At 40.5% G+C, this 18,515-nt stretch overlaps 1 protein-coding gene and 2 pseudogenes across 1 annotated transcript in view; 1 reads left to right on the top strand and 2 right to left on the bottom strand.

The window, feature by feature from the left end:
• LOC141578280 (tolloid-like protein 1) overlaps window positions 1-18,515 on the top strand; it is a 253,168-nt pseudogene that overhangs the window by 168,129 nt on the left and 66,524 nt on the right.
• On the bottom strand, window positions 52-16,622 carry LOC123612584 (CD109 antigen-like; annotated as a pseudogene).
• The window catches only part of LOC105074225 (CD109 antigen-like), a 42,874-nt gene continuing 40,668 nt past the window's right edge, over window positions 16,310-18,515 (bottom strand). The window contains 2 exon segments of the mRNA XM_074368776.1: window positions 16,310-16,788; window positions 17,105-17,243. Of these exon segments, the coding sequence (XP_074224877.1) occupies window positions 16,680-16,788; window positions 17,105-17,243 (248 nt within the window). The 3' untranslated portion in view covers window positions 16,310-16,679.

Below are 18,515 nucleotides of genomic sequence, written 5' to 3'. Positions count from 1 at the left end.
CATTTGAAGAATTTAGACTCACCCGACAAAGACGTGTTGGCATGTGACTGGTCATGGAGTGGCGTGAAGCTTCAGGATGCTGAGGGCCTCGTCCCCCAGAGAGCACCCCCCGATAACTCTTTCTGTCTCTTCACCCTTCAGTTTATCCCCGTTGTCGACTGAAATAAAGTCACACAATGTGAGAGTTCTGGGTTAAGTCATATTGATGGCAAAATGAAAGCTCTGAGAAACTCTTCCAAAGAGGCAAAGGGAAAACTCAGTGTCATACAGGATTTCAGTGAAGGGGGCACATGCAGTCAAGCACACACTCAGGCAGAGGGTGCTGCTAGTCACGAGGAGCAGATGTCACCGTCAATGATTTTCGTACTTTTCTAGATATGAGATGTGAGACTTTGGGCCATAAAATCTTCTCCTGAAAATACCTAACTGTCTGAAGGCCTGTTCAGCCAGTTTTCAGAGAGCACAGAGTGCCTCACTCGTGACCTCCGTCCTGAACTCCTCTCACGGAGTGCTGGAGGTCAGCGGTGGCAGCTGCTCATGATTGAATCCAAGCAGAGTTAGCTGGCGAGTGCCAACCTGATCCGATCCTTGGAGAGGCAGGTGGCAAGTGCCAGTTTTTAGTTAGCACTGCCCAGATGCCTCTGGGTCCCAGCCGCTCTCCATGGAATGCAGCAGGTGGAAACAGCAGAAAGCTCTTTTCATGGTTTCAGAGACTGTGGCAATGTGGGTCATTCAGTGCAAACTTAAGAGAAACTGATGCACGTTCTCCAGATGAAACGGAAACGCGTTTCCACGGGCCTGCTAACCCTTCCCTATGGCTCAGCCTTATGTTTTCACATTTGCTTCACTTTAATTTTTTGCTTTGATTTTCCACCAAATACATCTTTCATCAATCCAAGATTTGTTTTGGAGCATGGGGTAACATTGGAGAACGTTTTAAAAACGATTATCCACTTGTCCCAAACAACCCATCTTTTCTCAGCTGTACCACTTCAGCTTGCATTCAGTTCTCAGAGGTTTTTTCCATTTCTGGGTTTTCCATTCTGTTCCACTGAATGGTCTGCTGCTTCTAGTATCAGCAGTACATGTCCAAATGTCCCCTCCTCATCCTTCCTCTTCAGGATTCTCTCGGAAATGTTTACCTCTACATTATTTGACCGGAATTTTTAACCATCACTATGCCCCCTTAAAAAGAATTCTTAGTTTAGTGAGACTTTGGATGGTAATTATGTTAAGAGAATTAACTTTCACTGAGAATCAATCTTCTGTAACAGTGTATCCAGGTACATGATATGTCTCTCAATTGGTCTTATTTTATGTTCTTCTTTAGCTTTTGGTGTCTTTTTTCCTTATGTAAATCCTGTATATTTCTTGATATATTTATATACGGGTTTTTTCCATTTCTTTATTGTGACGGTATATTACTTTTTCATTACAATTCATAAATGACCCTTGGATATCTGTGGTTTCATTTTGTTTTCTTTTGCTTTTGATAGCAGGAGTGAAGAAAATGTTTAAGCATAATTTTGTAATAGGAGACAGAGGAGACAGTTTCTGGCAATACTTAAGGGAGGCACAGACCGGTTGGTGTAGATTTCACCAGATGTCGTAATTGAAGAACAGTATGCAGATGAAAAAAAAATCAAGTAAAATGCAAACATGGAAGGCAGAGGGGAACAAAGAGGATTGGGGAGAACGTCTGAAACTGAAGAACAATTCTAATGTTTCTGGCCAGGCCAAAGGAGAGTCCTGGAGCCTAAATCACCCAATAAAGAAATCCCACTTCTTCCAGAAATGGGCTTGTACTGTTACCCCTACCCTGCTAGTCAGAGGCTAGGAGCACTTGTGGGAAACATGGTCATGGTACAGACATAGATGTGGGTCCAGAAGGACAGCCGCTGGGGCGTAGTAATGTGTCCTAAGTGGGCTCTTCGGTTTGCCCAGGACTGGGGGATTCTTGGGGCCCAGGACTAAATCAAGACAGTCCTGGGGGAACTGGCATGGTTAGTTCCCCTCTCTCTAACACTGCAGACCTGACCTGAGCATTTTCTTGCCTGGCATACCCCTCATCTCTGTGGCTCCTCTTGGGATCATTTCTGTTTATCATGGCAGCTTACAGCTGGAAAATGTTTTCACCCTCTTCCTACTTTGGCCATCTAGCCACAGCAGACAGCATCTGTGATTCTGAGATTCCTTCCGCAGAATGGGGCAATTGTAACTTTTCTTGGTAGCTCTCAGACATTGAAACTCTCAGAGAATGCAAATTAAAATTTCAGCTCGGTCCTGTGTTACTTCCATACTTCCCTGTCGAATCCAGATGAACCCGTGTTGTGGGCCCTCCAGCACTGTGAGGGCACTGAGAAGGCCTACTTTAACCCTCCCACAAGGGCCTTTGCTTCCTAGAAGAAAAAGGCAAACGCTGGCACTGAGCTTATTTCCTCAGGACTACAGTCAGCCCCCAGTGCATTTCCACCTTCAACAAAAATGGGTGAGCATCTCTGCTTCACAAAGTCTTAAGCCATTTTTATTTGCTCCAGAATCTGGGCCAAATGTAGGACCTCTTAGATTTACAGGGGTTTGGTGCCAAGAAATTGTTACGACCATCCTCTTGGTGGCCAATGCTTTTTTCACTGGAAACAAATTGAGTGGCTCAGCCTCCAACCTGAGACCCAAGTGGGTCCTTGTAGGGGAAGGAGGTAGGCAAGAGCTTAGCATCACTCTTTAGAACCTGGCATGTGGGGGACTCAGTGTTAGCAGAGTGAGGCACACCTACATCCACTGGGACTACTGAGGTCTTCCTTGTCTCATATGTATTTTCTTTCTCATGTTTCCTATCTTTTTAATAGAAAATATAGGTTGCTTTTGCATAGATATATAGTGTGATTTGTTCTAGTTAAAATGATAAAATAGCCTTAAACATGCATACAGAAATATGAGATCAATTAAATTTTATCTACTAGATTATAAACTATATAATTAATAAATATAAAATTAAATACTAGCCTATGGAAAAATAAGCGTATTTTTGGAAAACAATATAGAGTTGAGCACTTGCTAACAGAAACTACCCAAATCAATCAGAGTTATATGGATTATTAAGTCATGGATGGGAAAAATCAATTCATGATAATACCTTTTTGTTTTAAACATTTTTTATTGATTTATAATCATTTTACAATGTTGTATCAAATTCCAGTGTTCAGCACAATTTTTCAGTTATACATGAACATATATACATTCATTGTCACATTTTTTTCTCTGTGAGCTACCATAAGGTTTTGTGTATATTTCTCTGTGCTATACAGTATAATCTTGCTTATCTATTCTACAATTTTCAAATTCCAGTCTATCCCTTCCCACCCTCCACCCCCTTGGCAACCACAAGTTTGTATTCTATGAGTCTATTTCTGTTTTGTATTTACGCTTTTTTTTTTTTTTTGTCTTTTTGTTTTTGTTTTTGTTTTTTAGATTCCACATATGGTATTTTTCTTTCTCTTTCTCGCTTACTTCACTTAGAATGACATTCTCCAGGAGCATCCATGTTGCTGCAAATGGCGTTCTCACACCAGTCAGAATGGCCGTCATTCAGAAATCCACAAATGACAAATGCTGGAGAGGCTGTGGAGAAAGGGGAACCCTCCTACACCGCTGATGGAAATGCAGTTTGGTGCAGCCACTATGGAAAACAGTGTGGAGTTTCCTCAAAAGACTAGGAATAGACTTACCGTATGACCCAGGAATCCCACTCCTGGGCTTATATCCAGAAGGAACCCTACTTCAGGAAGACACCTGCACCCCAATGTTCATAGCAGCACTATTTACAATAGCCAAAAGATGGAAACAGCCTAAATGTCCATCAACAGGTGACTGGATAAAGAAGATGTGGTATATTTATACAATGGAATACTACTCAGCCATAAAAAACTGACAACATAACATGATAAGAACTTAATGACACATCTCAACATACACACCAAAATAAACTGCCAATTAGTAAAAATGTTTAGGCTTTTCAATGAAACCATTAAATAATTTAGAAGGAAATATGGATGAGTGGCATTATTTACAAGTGTTAGAAGATTTTCCAAGCGTAAACAGTAGAAGTTATAAAATAAAACATCAATACCTCTGGCCACATAAAATTGGGACCAAACACTTCAGTGTAAATGCAAACATAGAAAAGGCATTCACATACACACTTAATAAAACATTCTTACTTGGTTTACAATAAAGGAAATAACTTTTTTTTAATGACCAAACGATACCCTCAGTTCACAAATTAACCATTGGTACCAGAAGCTTTCTATTCTTACTTGATAGGAATAGTGGTTCCACTTCATTGTGTTGAAGACATTTGCTCTTTGGTTCTGTGAGAATTTAACCCACTGGGATCTTGATATTCTCACTATTTTACAGGACATCGAATGTACCCGTTAGGTGGGGGATCCCACGCTGATGCTATTAGTTGCATAGAAAATAGGAAATAGTTAGAAAGTCCTGGGAAAAAATTATTTTGCCACTTATAATTTATGTCAGTCCTCTTAAAAACAAATCAGCATTATCCATTTAAAGAAATATTTCCCCCAAAGTTAAGCACAAATTCAAAATGTCACCTTGGCATCACATGTAATTTAGAACAGACTATATTAACAGTGTTTTCTAACACCGACCAACAGCTTTGGTGGACAAATGAAATTTGTGATTTGGGGTATTGAGACGCATAGTAACAGCTCAATTTTAGAAAAGGTGTTTTCTCTGTTTTGTTTATAAAACCTAATCGACACAGACATTCTTTTTACCTTCTTTGAACTGTTCTAACAATTTTCTTCAAATTTTATATGAGAGGATTGGAGGAGATCTTATGACACTAAGAAGCAGCATGAACTTCAGAATCTTAACATCGAACAAGGACCAAAAAGCACACAGAATATGCGGAGCACAGGTAAGCACTTGCCCACCTGTCAACTTCCCAAACAGAAGGGAAAAAATCACATGAGGTTTTGATGAGTTTGGAAGTCAGCTTTCTTTTGTGCTGTCACAGTAGAAAACATTATCTTTCACCCAAATTTAAAATAAACAATGACGGACATCGTGGCACAGTTGACACTGACATGAGACTCTGCCCGGCGGTGCTGGGCTCCATCTCCCCAGGAACATGCTGCACCAGGCCCTGCTCGCTTGATTCAAAATTCCTACCATCATTCAGTCACTTCAGATTTGTGGTTATGGTTGGTTTGGGTTTCTTTTTCGATAATGATTATTTCCAAATACTATAAAAACAGAACCTCTCTTTTGTTCTTCCAGGAAATCCTTTAGCAAACATCTGCTCCAATCCTCTACATTTTCCTCTTCTTTCTCCATCTTTGCCCATCTCTGCCTCTTTCATAACCTTCAGAATTTCTACATGAGTTATTCAGGCATTACTGACATCTCAAGGTTACCAACTGCTCTTTAACAGGCCTCAGGACTGGGAATGGGGGCAATGGGTTGATCAAAGATAAAATACATCTTGTGTGAAATCAGTCCAGGATACCTGAAAGAATTTCACATGTTGTAGGTCTTAAATTTATCATTTTAGCCACTTAATAAATCCTTCAGTGTAAAACATGCCGTTGGCCTGGCACGCAATCCTACTTGGCATATCATCTCCTCAGAAGGATAATACTAGAAGGCTAATATCCTTCTAAGAAGGGCAACACTAGAAGAACGATGGGAAAATCACTACAAACAACCCCTCCTGGGGTCTGCGGGTCTCCAGTCTCCCTTCATGCACGTGGCCAGGCATCCAGCAGAGGGCTCTCAACAAGCAGTGCCCTCCTGCTGAGTATCAGGGGGTCAAGTCCTGCTAACAGGCCTTCTGTTGCCAGCATCCCTCAAGCACGCCGAGCAGATTCGGCCTCACACAGCAGCACTGGCTCTTCCTTCTCCGGGGAATGCTTTGCTGCCTGATCTTTGGACGGCTGGCCTGTGTCATTCAGATTTCAGTGTGTTAGCTCTTCAACCTCAAGTAGCTATTAGTTCCACTCTGTCAATGACCTCTCTTTGAATTCTTTGCCAGACATATCTCTATCTGACATTTTTCTTATTGCCCGATGTACTGACTGATACATTAACCATCTCTTCCTAGTCCTACCATAGCGTAAGCAACATGAGGGAAGGGAACTCTTTCTTTTGTATTCCCAGTGCCTGGCATACAGCAGGTACTCAATAAATATGTGTACAATGAAGGTCTGAATGAATGAATGAATGAATGAATGAATGAATGAAAAAAGACCACCACCCTACCTACTTCACAATTCTGGCTCTATTTGGCCAAATGAATGACCCACGAATGACAGTCTCAAAGTTACTAGCCTCTGACTACAGGCTAAGTGAATAGGATGACCCTCCATACCTCCAAACCACTTTGAAAAGTGTATACAGTAGATTCCAGAGCCACACAGGGGTAAATCCACATAGAACAGAGTTGGCCCTCTGCATCCACAGTTCCTCTGCATCCCTGAACTCAGCCAACCACACTGTGGAGTACTGTAGATTTAATATTGATGAATATCTGCATATGAATGGACCCATGCAGCTCCAACCCTTGTTGTTTAAGGGTCAACTGTATTATAGATCAGTTGACAAGGTGATCAAGCCCCCTTTCCTCTATGAAAGCATCCTGGAAAACTCAAGGCCTCACTGGTTACTCACTGATTACCCCCCTTACTCACAATCAGCCCTTGTCCAGGTCAGCCACTCAGGGAGAGCTGCCTGCCACTCATCCCCTTGGATCCAATGCCTTACAGCTCTGTCTGGTCCAACTTGACTCCCCAGATTCTAACCTCTGGTGTCTCCTTACCCACAAGGCCACATGGTGCTCCCTTACTATTTTATCAGAACCCCCACAGAGACCTCTGGCAGGCTGGTCTACTGAAGCATCTTGGCCCCATCCCTGGTCTTACTCCATCACATCCTATTGCTTCCAACAACCTAAGAATGCTGCCAAGAAACGCTGTCCCATAGTGTTCTGAGCATGGACCCCAGAGCCACACCACCTGCGGGCAACCAAAGGGAAGCTATTTAACCTCGTGATGCCCCAGTTTACTCACCTGTAAAATGGAAATGATAACAGTATGCCTACCTCCCAGGGCTTTGTGAGAACTAAATGAACACATTTAAACAGTGGTAGTTATCATTAGTACATAGAATTTAGTTTAGGATAAACAAGTCTCTATACACTGAGGGAAACCGGAAGAAAAGCTCACATTAAAATAATGTCTTTACTAAGTTTTCTAATTCTTAACTTTGGGAAAGCTAGCAAAACCACTAACAGGTTGCCTCTAGTGACATTTAACTCATTCACTGGGAAAATAAAAAGTCAAAAGGTTTAGGAGTTTGAAAAGTGTTGATTCAATTTATACTTTATACTGAGCAAGGATTTTCCTATCACTTTCTATGAACTATTCTAATCCTCATGAGTTTGACGGACAGCAAGTATCCCAGACTCTGCAGACGGATCAATTCGGTCACACAGAGGTCTTGCTAGAGGCCCCTAATGGCAGTGCAAGACTGAGAGTGGGAATTCAGGTGGCTGGCTTTGGGAGTTTTTGAGGAAATCAAGTTTACATTACTATTAGTCACAAGGCCTCACAACTTTTCATTTTCTCCTAAGTATGGACACTAAGAGCATGGACTCAGGGGCCAGACAGGGAGTTGAAATCCCAGCCCTGCCACTCACTTGCTACGTGATCCTAGCAAGTTAGTTAACTTTCCTATGCCTGAGTTACCTCATTTGTAACAACACAAGGACAATCACCACACTGACTGTGACCAGGAAAGGAGATATTAGATGTAAGGTGCTTAGGACACCGCCTGCCACATAGTGAGCACTCAACTGATGTTAACTGTTGTTATTAGCCAGTTGTAGATACAGAGCATCTGGTATCTGCAAACAGTATCAGCCTCTGCAGAAGGCAGGGCAGAGGAATCACTGGTGTGGCATTTCTAAGGGGCCAGAAGGGCCTCCCCATAAACACACTTCTCTCCTAACCCCCAACTACCTGCAATGTTAAACGCACTGAGAAGGTCCCCACCACATGGCACCGTGTGCGTTTGTGTACACACTTTCTCCACTGTGCAGAGACTTCCTTGAGAGCAAAGGCCTGACATCCTCCACCTCCTCAGCACTGGACCTGACCCTGGCTCTAAGAGATGCTCCATGAATGTGGAATGAATCAGTGGACACTCATTTTAAGTGGCTTTAAATTTCAGGTCTCTTCTGAAAATACACATCCCTTAATGAACTGAATGAACAGAACTCCTCAACAAACATCTTCACGATGATTACTGAGCACTGAGCTGAGGGAGGACAGTGACAGCTTCCCACTGCTTGCAGCTCTGGCACATTCAGCCCCGTGTAGTCCCACAATCACAGAGGCAAAAATCTGTCCATTTTGAAATATGGTCTAGAGTCAATTCTGGCTGGAAAAAACAAAACAAATTTATTTTTACAAATAAAAGTATGTTTCCAAAGTGCTTACCTTGCCTCATAAACGAAAGGGCTTTTTCTCTTAAATCTGGTCAGTTGTTTCTCTTTAGTCAGGCAATCCAAAACACAAATATTTGGAAAAAATTTATTATGTTCTGTTCAGCACAGCAATAAGGCATCCAAATTAGTGAGGCTAAGCCATAGATGGAAGAACCAAGAATATCTCCTGAAAGCACAAGATATTTAATATGTTCAGCAAATCCTCAAATAGCTGTACCTACTCATGGCAAAGAGACTCCCTGTGAGAGCAGAAGGCACCTGACACAGAAGCAGTATCGTTATTCCACTGCCTGGAGCAGAGTAGAAACTGTATATCAAGCTTTTAGGAAAACTGGCCAAATGAGTGATAATACAGTGGTACTGAACTTGCAGGTTATGTGACAAATTAGTAGACTTTTGGTTCAAAGTCATGGCATATCTAAGCAAAAAGGAAGTTTAAAAAAATTCTTGGACAAAAATGTCAGGAATCAATCATCAGGAAATCATCATTCTTATATAGGAAAAAAAGATTTTATTATTAATATTCTTCACAGAAATAGAATTTTATTCTGATTTCCTTACTAATACACTACAAGTTCTTGAGAAATTATGTTTCTAAGAGCAGGGGTTGTGGTATGTTTCAATGTGCTCTATTCAGCAACAACAAAGTAGTTTCAAGCATTTCAGAGAATCTCAGGATCAAAAAGGATCAGAAATATCCTTCAAAGTTAGTTATGTAAAATTATACAAAACACACACTTTACCCACATTCTAACACCGTAACTCAGGAAAATACATAACAGTTTACACATATAGAGGCTGAGTTCTAATTCTGACCCCACTATGGTTGAACTGCATAGAATATCCATCATGTGGCTTATTTTAGAAATTTACACCCTTCCAAGTCCAGATACCTCGTGAAAATCTGCTTCTTAAAAAAACTGAATCCACAGAAGAGAGGAAGAGCTTCATGTGAGTAGGCTGCAGCCGTGCGAGCGTACGATGTCTTAAACTTTAGATGTTAGTGCAGAGAGGTAAACACCGCTGCAGGCTATGCTGTTAACTATTATTACCACTGCAGCTTATGTTTTTAATATTCAAAGTGAATACAGACTCTCAAAAATTTCAAACAGGCAATAACCTAACATTCACACATCTGCAGTACCAAATAGGTTTTTTAAAAATAAATAACCGTATAAAAGTAAAGCTTTAAAATCCATTACTGAAATAAAGCTTTATAATGAAACCTCAGAGCACTTCAATAACCATAGGCGGACTCTTTCCAATGTGAAGAGCAGTGGTGTCATTTAAAATTCCAGGCTTCTTCCCTCCTATGTGCATGTATGCGTGTGTTATGTGTGTATGTATGTGTGTGTGTTATGTGTTTATGTATGTGTGTATTTGTGTATGTCTGTTATGTGTGTATGTATATGTGTAGCTGTGTGTGTGTGTGCACATCAACCACAGGTGTGTTTGCTGCATCACTCAGCATCTCAAAACTATGGGAGGTGCTTAGGCATCTCTGAGCATCCCTGAGAAGAGAGATTATTTAATTCTTTTTAAGAATTTTATCTAAGGCTCCCCAAAAAATCCTCGCTAGAGGCACTGGTTATTGGGGGTTATGATAAAAAGTATTACATCTACAAATGACATTCAAAAGAACATCTGAAAAAGTGCCCCCGGTCCTGACACCTCACAGACCTAACAAACTATTTAGATGTCTTTAATCTACACACGGCCTTCAGGTATGTGTACAGCACAACTCTATAAATAAACCACTTGTGTGGAAGCTCTGTTGAACACTTGAAAGTACTTTTAGGTTGGCTATCAAAAGGTAGCTAGGAGAGGGGGACCATGCTAGTGGGCAGCTCCTGCCATGAAGGTTACTTGTGTTCTGCATAGAGAACTGCTCAGGCAGCAGTGCTCAGCATTTGGTGATCAGAAGCACTCATGGAAACTTTTCAAAATATGCAAGCGCAGCCACAGTCCCAGAGACTCTGACTGAGGAGACTGACAATAGAACCCAGAGATTCGTGTGTTTGCAAAGCCCCACAGATGGTGCTGACATTCACCAGTGGTCAAGAAGCTCTGCCCTTAGAATAACCCCTCCCTCCAGCCACAGGCTAGTCTGGCCTGGCTGCTCAAAGAGTGGTTTGCATGCCAGAGGCATCTGCAGCACCTGGGAGCTTGTGAGAAGTGCATAATCTGAGGCCCCACCCCAGGCCTCCTAAACCAGGATCTGCCTTCACCCAAGCTCCCCAGGTGCTTCACGCACACACTGATGATTGACAAGAACTAGTCCAGGACACACATCTTGCGGCCTTGCTACTGTCATAAGCACTGGGTACCTACTAAAACCTTTTTGTAATTTTTTCTCATTAGGACTAACTAAGAAAATATACCTATATACTGATGAAAAAATTAATTATTATATACAAATAAATCAGTAATGATGGTGATACACTGTATTCTTACCAATCGCAGTGATCTGAACTCTTTCACTACCGCTCACTGTATCAGGAGGGAAGGAGAAACTCAGAGTTTTCAGGGAAGTCTGTTGCCTGCTGTCCATCAAGTCTAGTAAGATGGATTGTGAATAGGATTTTTCTATTCCTTCAGCCTGTTGATAAAAGGAACACAATTAACATGGTCTCTACTCATCTGTTTACAGAGAACTATATGCAGATAGTAAATCTGGCCTGTGCGTAGTTAGATAAGTACCCACCATGTCTTGATTCTTGCTTCAAATCTGTCGATAAATGTTTACGTTCCAGTTAAATTCAACAAAACATTTCATGGAATGGCAATGGAAAAGACAAAGGAGAAGACGAAAAGGTGGTGAGAAATCCTCTTAGATGGGTCCTATTATCATCAAAAGAGGCAGGTCAAATACCTTGTCCAAAGACACCCTTGACAGAGAAAGGATGCAAACCCAGGGCTGTCTCACTCCAGAACACAAGCGCTTATCCCCTATTTTGAACCATCTGTTTGCATATTCTCTTCTCTGAAAAAAATCTACAAAATCTCTTCTACCCGTACTGAGGAATCCCAAAATTAAAAATCTACATACCAACTTGGCATGATTTAATAGGATCCCAACGCCACACAGTTTGTGAATGTAACTGACTTACTTTCTAGTCACCCTATAAATTTAAAGGAGACATTGGCAATTACTTATAAAACATACATGGGATATAGTTTTCCATTCAGATGGAAAACTGCCAGGCATTGCCAGGAGGGTAAAGAGATTGCCAATAGATTTAATCAAGAGAAAAACCACCTTCTCTTTCCTTTTCAGTTATGAATTTCCATTCCATTTATTGAGACTTCAAATCCTTACCTTCACTAAAAGCCTTTGGGTGACGGCATCAGAAGCAGCAGGTGAGACAGCCGTGACCGTGACAGGAATTTCTCCCAGGTGTGCTGGTGTAACTGGGAAAAGATTTGCCCCATCCTCACTGGGAACCAGGACAGTCTGCTAGGGTCCTGGGGCAGTGATTTCATTTGAAGCCATCAGAGTATCAAAATCATCACTTTTCTCAATGATCACCTTAACCTGGAAGAAAAAAATCATCAAAAGTTTGGCATAATAAATGTTCCTCAGGAAAATGTTGTTTTAAGTGGGGTTCAATCTGTGAGGCTCAAGCTTAGAGAAAGATGAGACAGAAAGGTTCAGCCGAGGAGAAGGTGAAAGGGTATCAGAAAAAAGCCTCATTTCTTTCCTATGCTTTTCCACTCTACCTTAAGCCACGTGGGGAAAGGGCATTCCTCAGCTCCATTTCTAACGTTAAACTCCTATGAACATTAAATTCTCTTATTTTCCAAAGCCTGTGAGTGGTAAGGGTGTGCCCAGAAAGGTTATTTCATGTCATGGTATTGCCACCAGCCTGACTCAACTGTGTCATCCTGGGACACTGGTCCCATTAGAAAAGCCTGACTCCAACAGAATGAAGTGTTATTACCCTCATTCAAAGTCTCTGCTAATGTTATTTCAAGAAAAGTATGACTCAGACATTAGTCCTGAAAGCGTACGTTGGTTGTAAATTTTTGTAAAGTGTGTCAAAGTTGCCAGGCTCATGAAGAATAGCATTTCTCTGGGTCTAAGATTTTATTAATTGTTTTCCCACTTATTATCTCATCTGTTTCTCAAAAGAGTGCCTGTAGGAACACCGATGTGTAAAACTGGGATTAAGTTACCTGCTTGTAAGTGGAGGAGCTGGACGTTGACTCCAGATCTTTTGCTCTCTACACTATAACGTGTTGAGACGATTAAGAAGCGAAATTAGAAAACTGGAAGCAATTTACTCTGCAGACATAGTACTTATGAAGATTACGGCATTATCAGGTCATAAGGTTAATGACACATCCCAACTTGCTCTGGGGGAAGAATCATTTTGCTAACACTATTACTATTCAGCACAACGCAAACAGAGAGCCTGATCCTGCCTTCCAGGGAACTGAGTGGCTAAGGAGACACCAGATCCATGATTCAAAACACAAAACCTGCAAAGGGGAACGCGCTGTACAAACACGGGGACAACAACCATAACTGAACGGGTGATTTCAAGACCTTAGTTTCAAACCAGGTGTCAAAAGGAATAAATTTTTGCCAATCACAGTGGGCACAGAATGGCGGTGAGAAGAGGCAACACACTTTGAATGTGGGAGAAGACGAGGGAAAGACTGCAGGGAGGCAGGAAAGAAAAAGATGTGCCACAGAAACAGCAAGGAAGTGGTGTGGCTAAAGCAGAGAAGCTGTGCGGGAAACTAAGGTGAGGATGCTCAGATGGGGTGATGACGCCCTTCGACATGAACAAGAAGGAATTACCGGCAATGTACAGCTGTTTTCAATCTCCCAGCAATGGATAAAGTGCTTAGATGCCCAAACACACATAACTTAATCCCTGCGGGGTTTCTTCATTGTTTTCTGAAATGGAATTGATGAAAAAAAACCTTTAATATGTTACCTCAGTGGTATCTTTTAAATAATTGAATATGGTTACTTCCAAAGCAAATTCTTCACCTCTGATGACAGAGTAGGGAATATTCAAAAAGATGAAAAACAGCTGGAAGGCTTGTAGCTGGAAAGAACACAATAAATACATATTTTATTCAAGTCCAAGTGCTTCCTATTTTACACAATTAAGAGCAAATCTCACAAAACCTGTGAGGCTTATGACTTCATATAGAAATGTCCATTTGTCTACCAACAGAAAGCAAACAGCAGCTTATCCCAAGTGAATAGGGATAAACTGATTTGACCTATGTTATTTAAACAGAAATCACTATATCTTAAGTGCCTGCTAGGGACCAGGGACTTTACACAGATTTTCTCATTTAGTCATTACACCTATAGAAGCAGGTGTTATGCTTAGATTTTACAGAAATCTGAAGTTCAGATACCTCTGGAACTCATACAAGGTCATGCTGCTGGCAAGAGGGGGAGCCAGAATGGGACCCCAGCATGTCTGAGGCTGAAGTCCAGCTACTCCTCCACTATGCCATGCTGATGCCACCAATCTTGTTAAGCCTTGGCCACACTGAACAGCACTTGGCTGAGACTCATGTGGAACAGCTAAATGATGTTTTGCCTGCCACCCTGCAACATACACAGACATGTGCTTCCTCGTTGGTCACCCAAACAGGTGCTGGTGTTGGATGACAGTGTTGGCCAGGTCCTGCAGGGAAATCTGAACCCCTCCCCTGCCTCTGAGGATAAACCTGGATTTGTGCAGGCCAACGGTTCTCACTGGCAGTGGAATTTCCCTCTTGAAGGTTTATCTGGACATTTGTGGGAGTGTTGTAGATTTCACAGTAGGATACTGTTGGTGATTTGTGGGTGAGGATCTGCATGCTTAGGACAGTTCCAGATAATGAAGAACTGTCCCGTGTTCCTCATGATTCTTTTTATTTAATTGAAGTACAGTCAGTTGACAATGTGTCAATTTCTGGTGTACAGCATAATAGTTCATACATATACATACGTAGATTCGTTTTCATATTCTTTTTCACTATAGGTGACTACAAGATACTGAATATAGTTCCCTGTGCTGTACAGTATAAACTTGTTGTTTATCTATTTTATATATAATACTTAGTATCTGCAAATCTTGAACTCCCAATTTATCCCTCCCTACTCCCTTTCCCCCGGTAACCATAACTTTGTTTTCTAAGTCTGTGAATCCCTTTCTATTTTATAAATAAGTTCATTTGTCTTTATCTCAGATTCCACATATAAGTGATATTATATGGTATTTTTCTTTCTCTTTCTGGCTTACTTCACTTAGAATGACAGTCTCCAGGTCCATCCATGTTGCTGCAACAAGCATTATTTTATCCTTTTTTATGGCTGAGTAGTATTCCAGTGTATAAATATACCAAAACTTCTTTACCCAGTCATCTGTTGATGGAAATTTAGGTTGTTTCCATGTCTTGGCTACTGTAAATCATGCTGCTATGAACACTGGGATCCATTTATTTTTTTGAATTAAAGTCCCCTCTGGATATATGCCCATGATGTCCCTCATGATTCTTGAATGTCCGTTCAGTCATTCATGTTAAATACCTGCTCAGAATGACCAGGGCTTATAACCTAATTCCAATTTACACATAAACCCAAAGCATTTGTCAATACACACTGACTTTTTCATGAATACAACTATTTTCTAAATTGAGAGACTACACTTTGTTTTGTTTGTAAGTTACCAAAAGTTGTTCACAGTTTCAAATTTTACATCACCACAGGCAGCACCACTCAAGGTGTTTGAGTTGCTAAAACAATATGTGTATATTGAACTGCATTTGCAGCTGTTACATACAAGGTGATTCTATGCATGGAGTAAATATTTAAATATTACTATGCCTTCTGGTGAAACTATGCCTGGTCATTTACATACTGAAATGTGTATTGTCTTATTATACATTCCTTTTAGTTTTCCTTAGTATTTTACTTAGGGCATTTGATTTTTTTTTTACATTGAGTACATAGGTATATTGTATTTTCTGTATTTTTTTACATTGAGTATATAGGCATATTGTATTTTCTGACTATATAGGTATATTGTATTGTATTGTATTTCATTTTGGACAGTAGAGAGGCAAAACAAAATATCTGTTACAAAAAGCCAGATTCAGGTATGACTGAGGTGAAAGCTATTGGTCTAAGACCAATCATGGTCATTACTTTCCTCTTGTCAGTAACCAGTTTAGGAAGCAACAAGGGATGGAATTTGACCAAAGAGATGTGAAGGTATGTTTGCAAGGGGACATTTTAAGAAGTTCAGCTCATCCTTAAAGAGGGACATGGAAATATTCTCTACCTTCTGGCCTTTGGAAGTGGCTGGACTCAGTAATAATAAGCTTTCTATCCAAATCCTAATACACATCTAGCACATTTAGCAGTTTAATACAGCTCAAATTCTAAAAGGTCAAACAGATGAAAAACAAAAAGAAAATGCCAAGGCATCTCTAAATTGTGACCAACATCATAAGAAACCATTTTTTTTAAATCCTTTGAGGAGTAGACACTTGTCTCGCTTCGTGGCACCATAACATTTAAAAGCAGCCCTTCAATAGACTACCTCCACTGGAGCAGTTGTCAGTCCAAGACCTAAATCCTCAGAGATCACAAACGCAGTTGCAACCCAAGAAGTGATAGAATCAGGTACAGTAACTTCAAATTCTTGATAAATCCTGGAAATGGAGTCAAGATAAACATAAAAACCACAAAATCAAGAACTGACATTTCAAAATAAGTCAACATAATCTAAATCATTTTTTTGGAAGAATTTTAATTTTCCAAATTATTTACATTTCTAAACTTTTTAAAGATTAAATATAAAACAGTAGATCTCAAGTTCTCAAGGAACAGGTTATAACACTGCTTATTGATCCATATTCCAATAAAATCTCTCTATAATGTTTGTATCTTCAGAACAAATACCATTTCATAAACTTTGTATAGATAACAAATATATTTTTTTCCAAATTGAACTCCCATTTGTTTCTCTCAATAAGCATTGAAGTCTCCCTCTGTATCCCAGTCAGCACTGTTATTTGGTTTTTTGACTTGTGTCTTACTTCTAGTTTCCATAAGTGGCTGACTATAAACAGAATGTGTAGACATCATGATGTACTGGCTTATGTATCACACCAGGCAGCACAGGGTTTGTCAGCTAAGCTGAATTCCTTCCAGCGTCCACATCCCTTCTTCCTGTGGCTCACGGGGATGTTTTATGAGGAGCCACAAGGCAGAGGAAGTAAGCATGGGTGCTTCCCACCTGAAAGCAATAAAAGTACTTTTAGTAACCTTTCCCCAGTGAGAACCATGAGACTTCAGGGAAGTTAAAATCACCCTTCATTAGAAAAAGGCCTATCTTTCCCTTGATAATACTCTCATTGCTACAATTTCCATGCAGCTTTATTAAATGCTATATTTAGATACAACAGACATCATTTAAAAAAAACAAAAACCTCTTGGTCTACTTAGATCTTAGTCATCCTATGTTTGTACTTAAATATTAGAAAGAGGGCAATACTCCTTAAAACTAAGATCAAACAAAATATATATGGGCAAAGAACTCTGTAAATTTTTACCCCATGTTGGTGTCTAGCCAAATCCAGGTCTCTGGAAAATGCTTTCTGACACGTGGACTGCTACCTGAAGAAGAGTCATGAAAATTGACCAAATATCCTTCCTGTTTCTCCAAAAACTGGACCGGATCTATACCATCATCTAAAAATAAACATTGACAAGTGTTAGGAAAAAGTCCAAGTGGAGAATGATCGTAAGCTCAGTCCACAGAATCACAGCATGTCTCAGCTGACGGGGCCTTTAGAGTTTGTCTCGTCCAATCCTCTCATTTTACTCACTTTACAGACCCAGAGAAGTCATGTGATTTATCCCAGCCCATGTGGCCACTTATGGCAGAGTCAGAGCCAAAAATAAAAATAAAAACTGCTCGATGCCCCTACATCCAATACCTAAAAAATGACCTACAGTTCAGTTGCTAAATAATAAGTTAAATCTCATTTTTAAAGCTGCCTCCAATTTTTCTATTCTCCTCTTTCTAGATTCTTCATGCTGATCACCTCTGGCTACACCAGCCATAAGTTGCTCCAATCATCCAGTTTATTAGCTTCTTTCTTATATATAAGAAAAAGACATATTGACATACAGACACTGGATCACCTATTTCTAGTCTTTCAACTTTTCTCTGATTCTAAAATTATTTCCAAATAAAATTTAAAAAATTATACTGTAGAAGGTACCAAAGATACAAAGATGAATGCACTGTGCTCCACCTACTGTCCATGGAGAGACAGACAAATGCATTATACTAGTGCTAACACACAGGCTAAACGTCTACCATGCAGCAAACAGCTAATTTTACGCAGAATCTGAATGATACAAAGAGCATGGCTGGGGAAACATCCATTTTGCATTTTTTTTTGCATTCTATTTTCCTTACATCTCCAGATAAAGAGTATCCCATACAAGAGGGAATACAAGTAAGCTAAGTACAAAGGCATGTCCAGGTAAGAGTGACATAAAATGAGAAGATTAAGAATGGTGGGTCCAGATTTTAAATTATCAAATATCCCATGCTGAAGGATCTGGGCTTGCTCCTTTAAGCGATGATGACCTATTGAAGGTTTTAAAATAAATTAGATGCATGATCTAACCCACGTTCTGTAATGATAGCTCTGGCTCAGTGTGAACAGTGAGTTAAAGCTGGGGGAAATGGAGGCAGGAGTAGTCAGGAGGCTGCTGCAGTGTCCAAGGAGACGCGCTGATAAGGGGCTGAAGCCAAGCAGAGGAGAGGAAGGACAGTATTGAGAGACAACACTGCTCTGCCACTTGGTTGGAAGACCTCTGTGTGGGCCCACGGCACAGTGTACTTCCACACACTCTTCTAATTGTGTGTTGGTTTGCCCCACTAGACCAAGCTGGAATCCCCAATGCCTTCTAATGTTAGGTATGCAATTAAAATCATCACCTACTGAA

This window comes from Camelus bactrianus, chromosome 8 (genome assembly GCF_048773025.1).
Source record: "Camelus bactrianus isolate YW-2024 breed Bactrian camel chromosome 8, ASM4877302v1, whole genome shotgun sequence".
Taxonomy (NCBI): domain Eukaryota; kingdom Metazoa; phylum Chordata; class Mammalia; order Artiodactyla; family Camelidae; genus Camelus; species Camelus bactrianus.
This window is presented reverse-complemented; position numbering and strand designations above follow the sequence as displayed.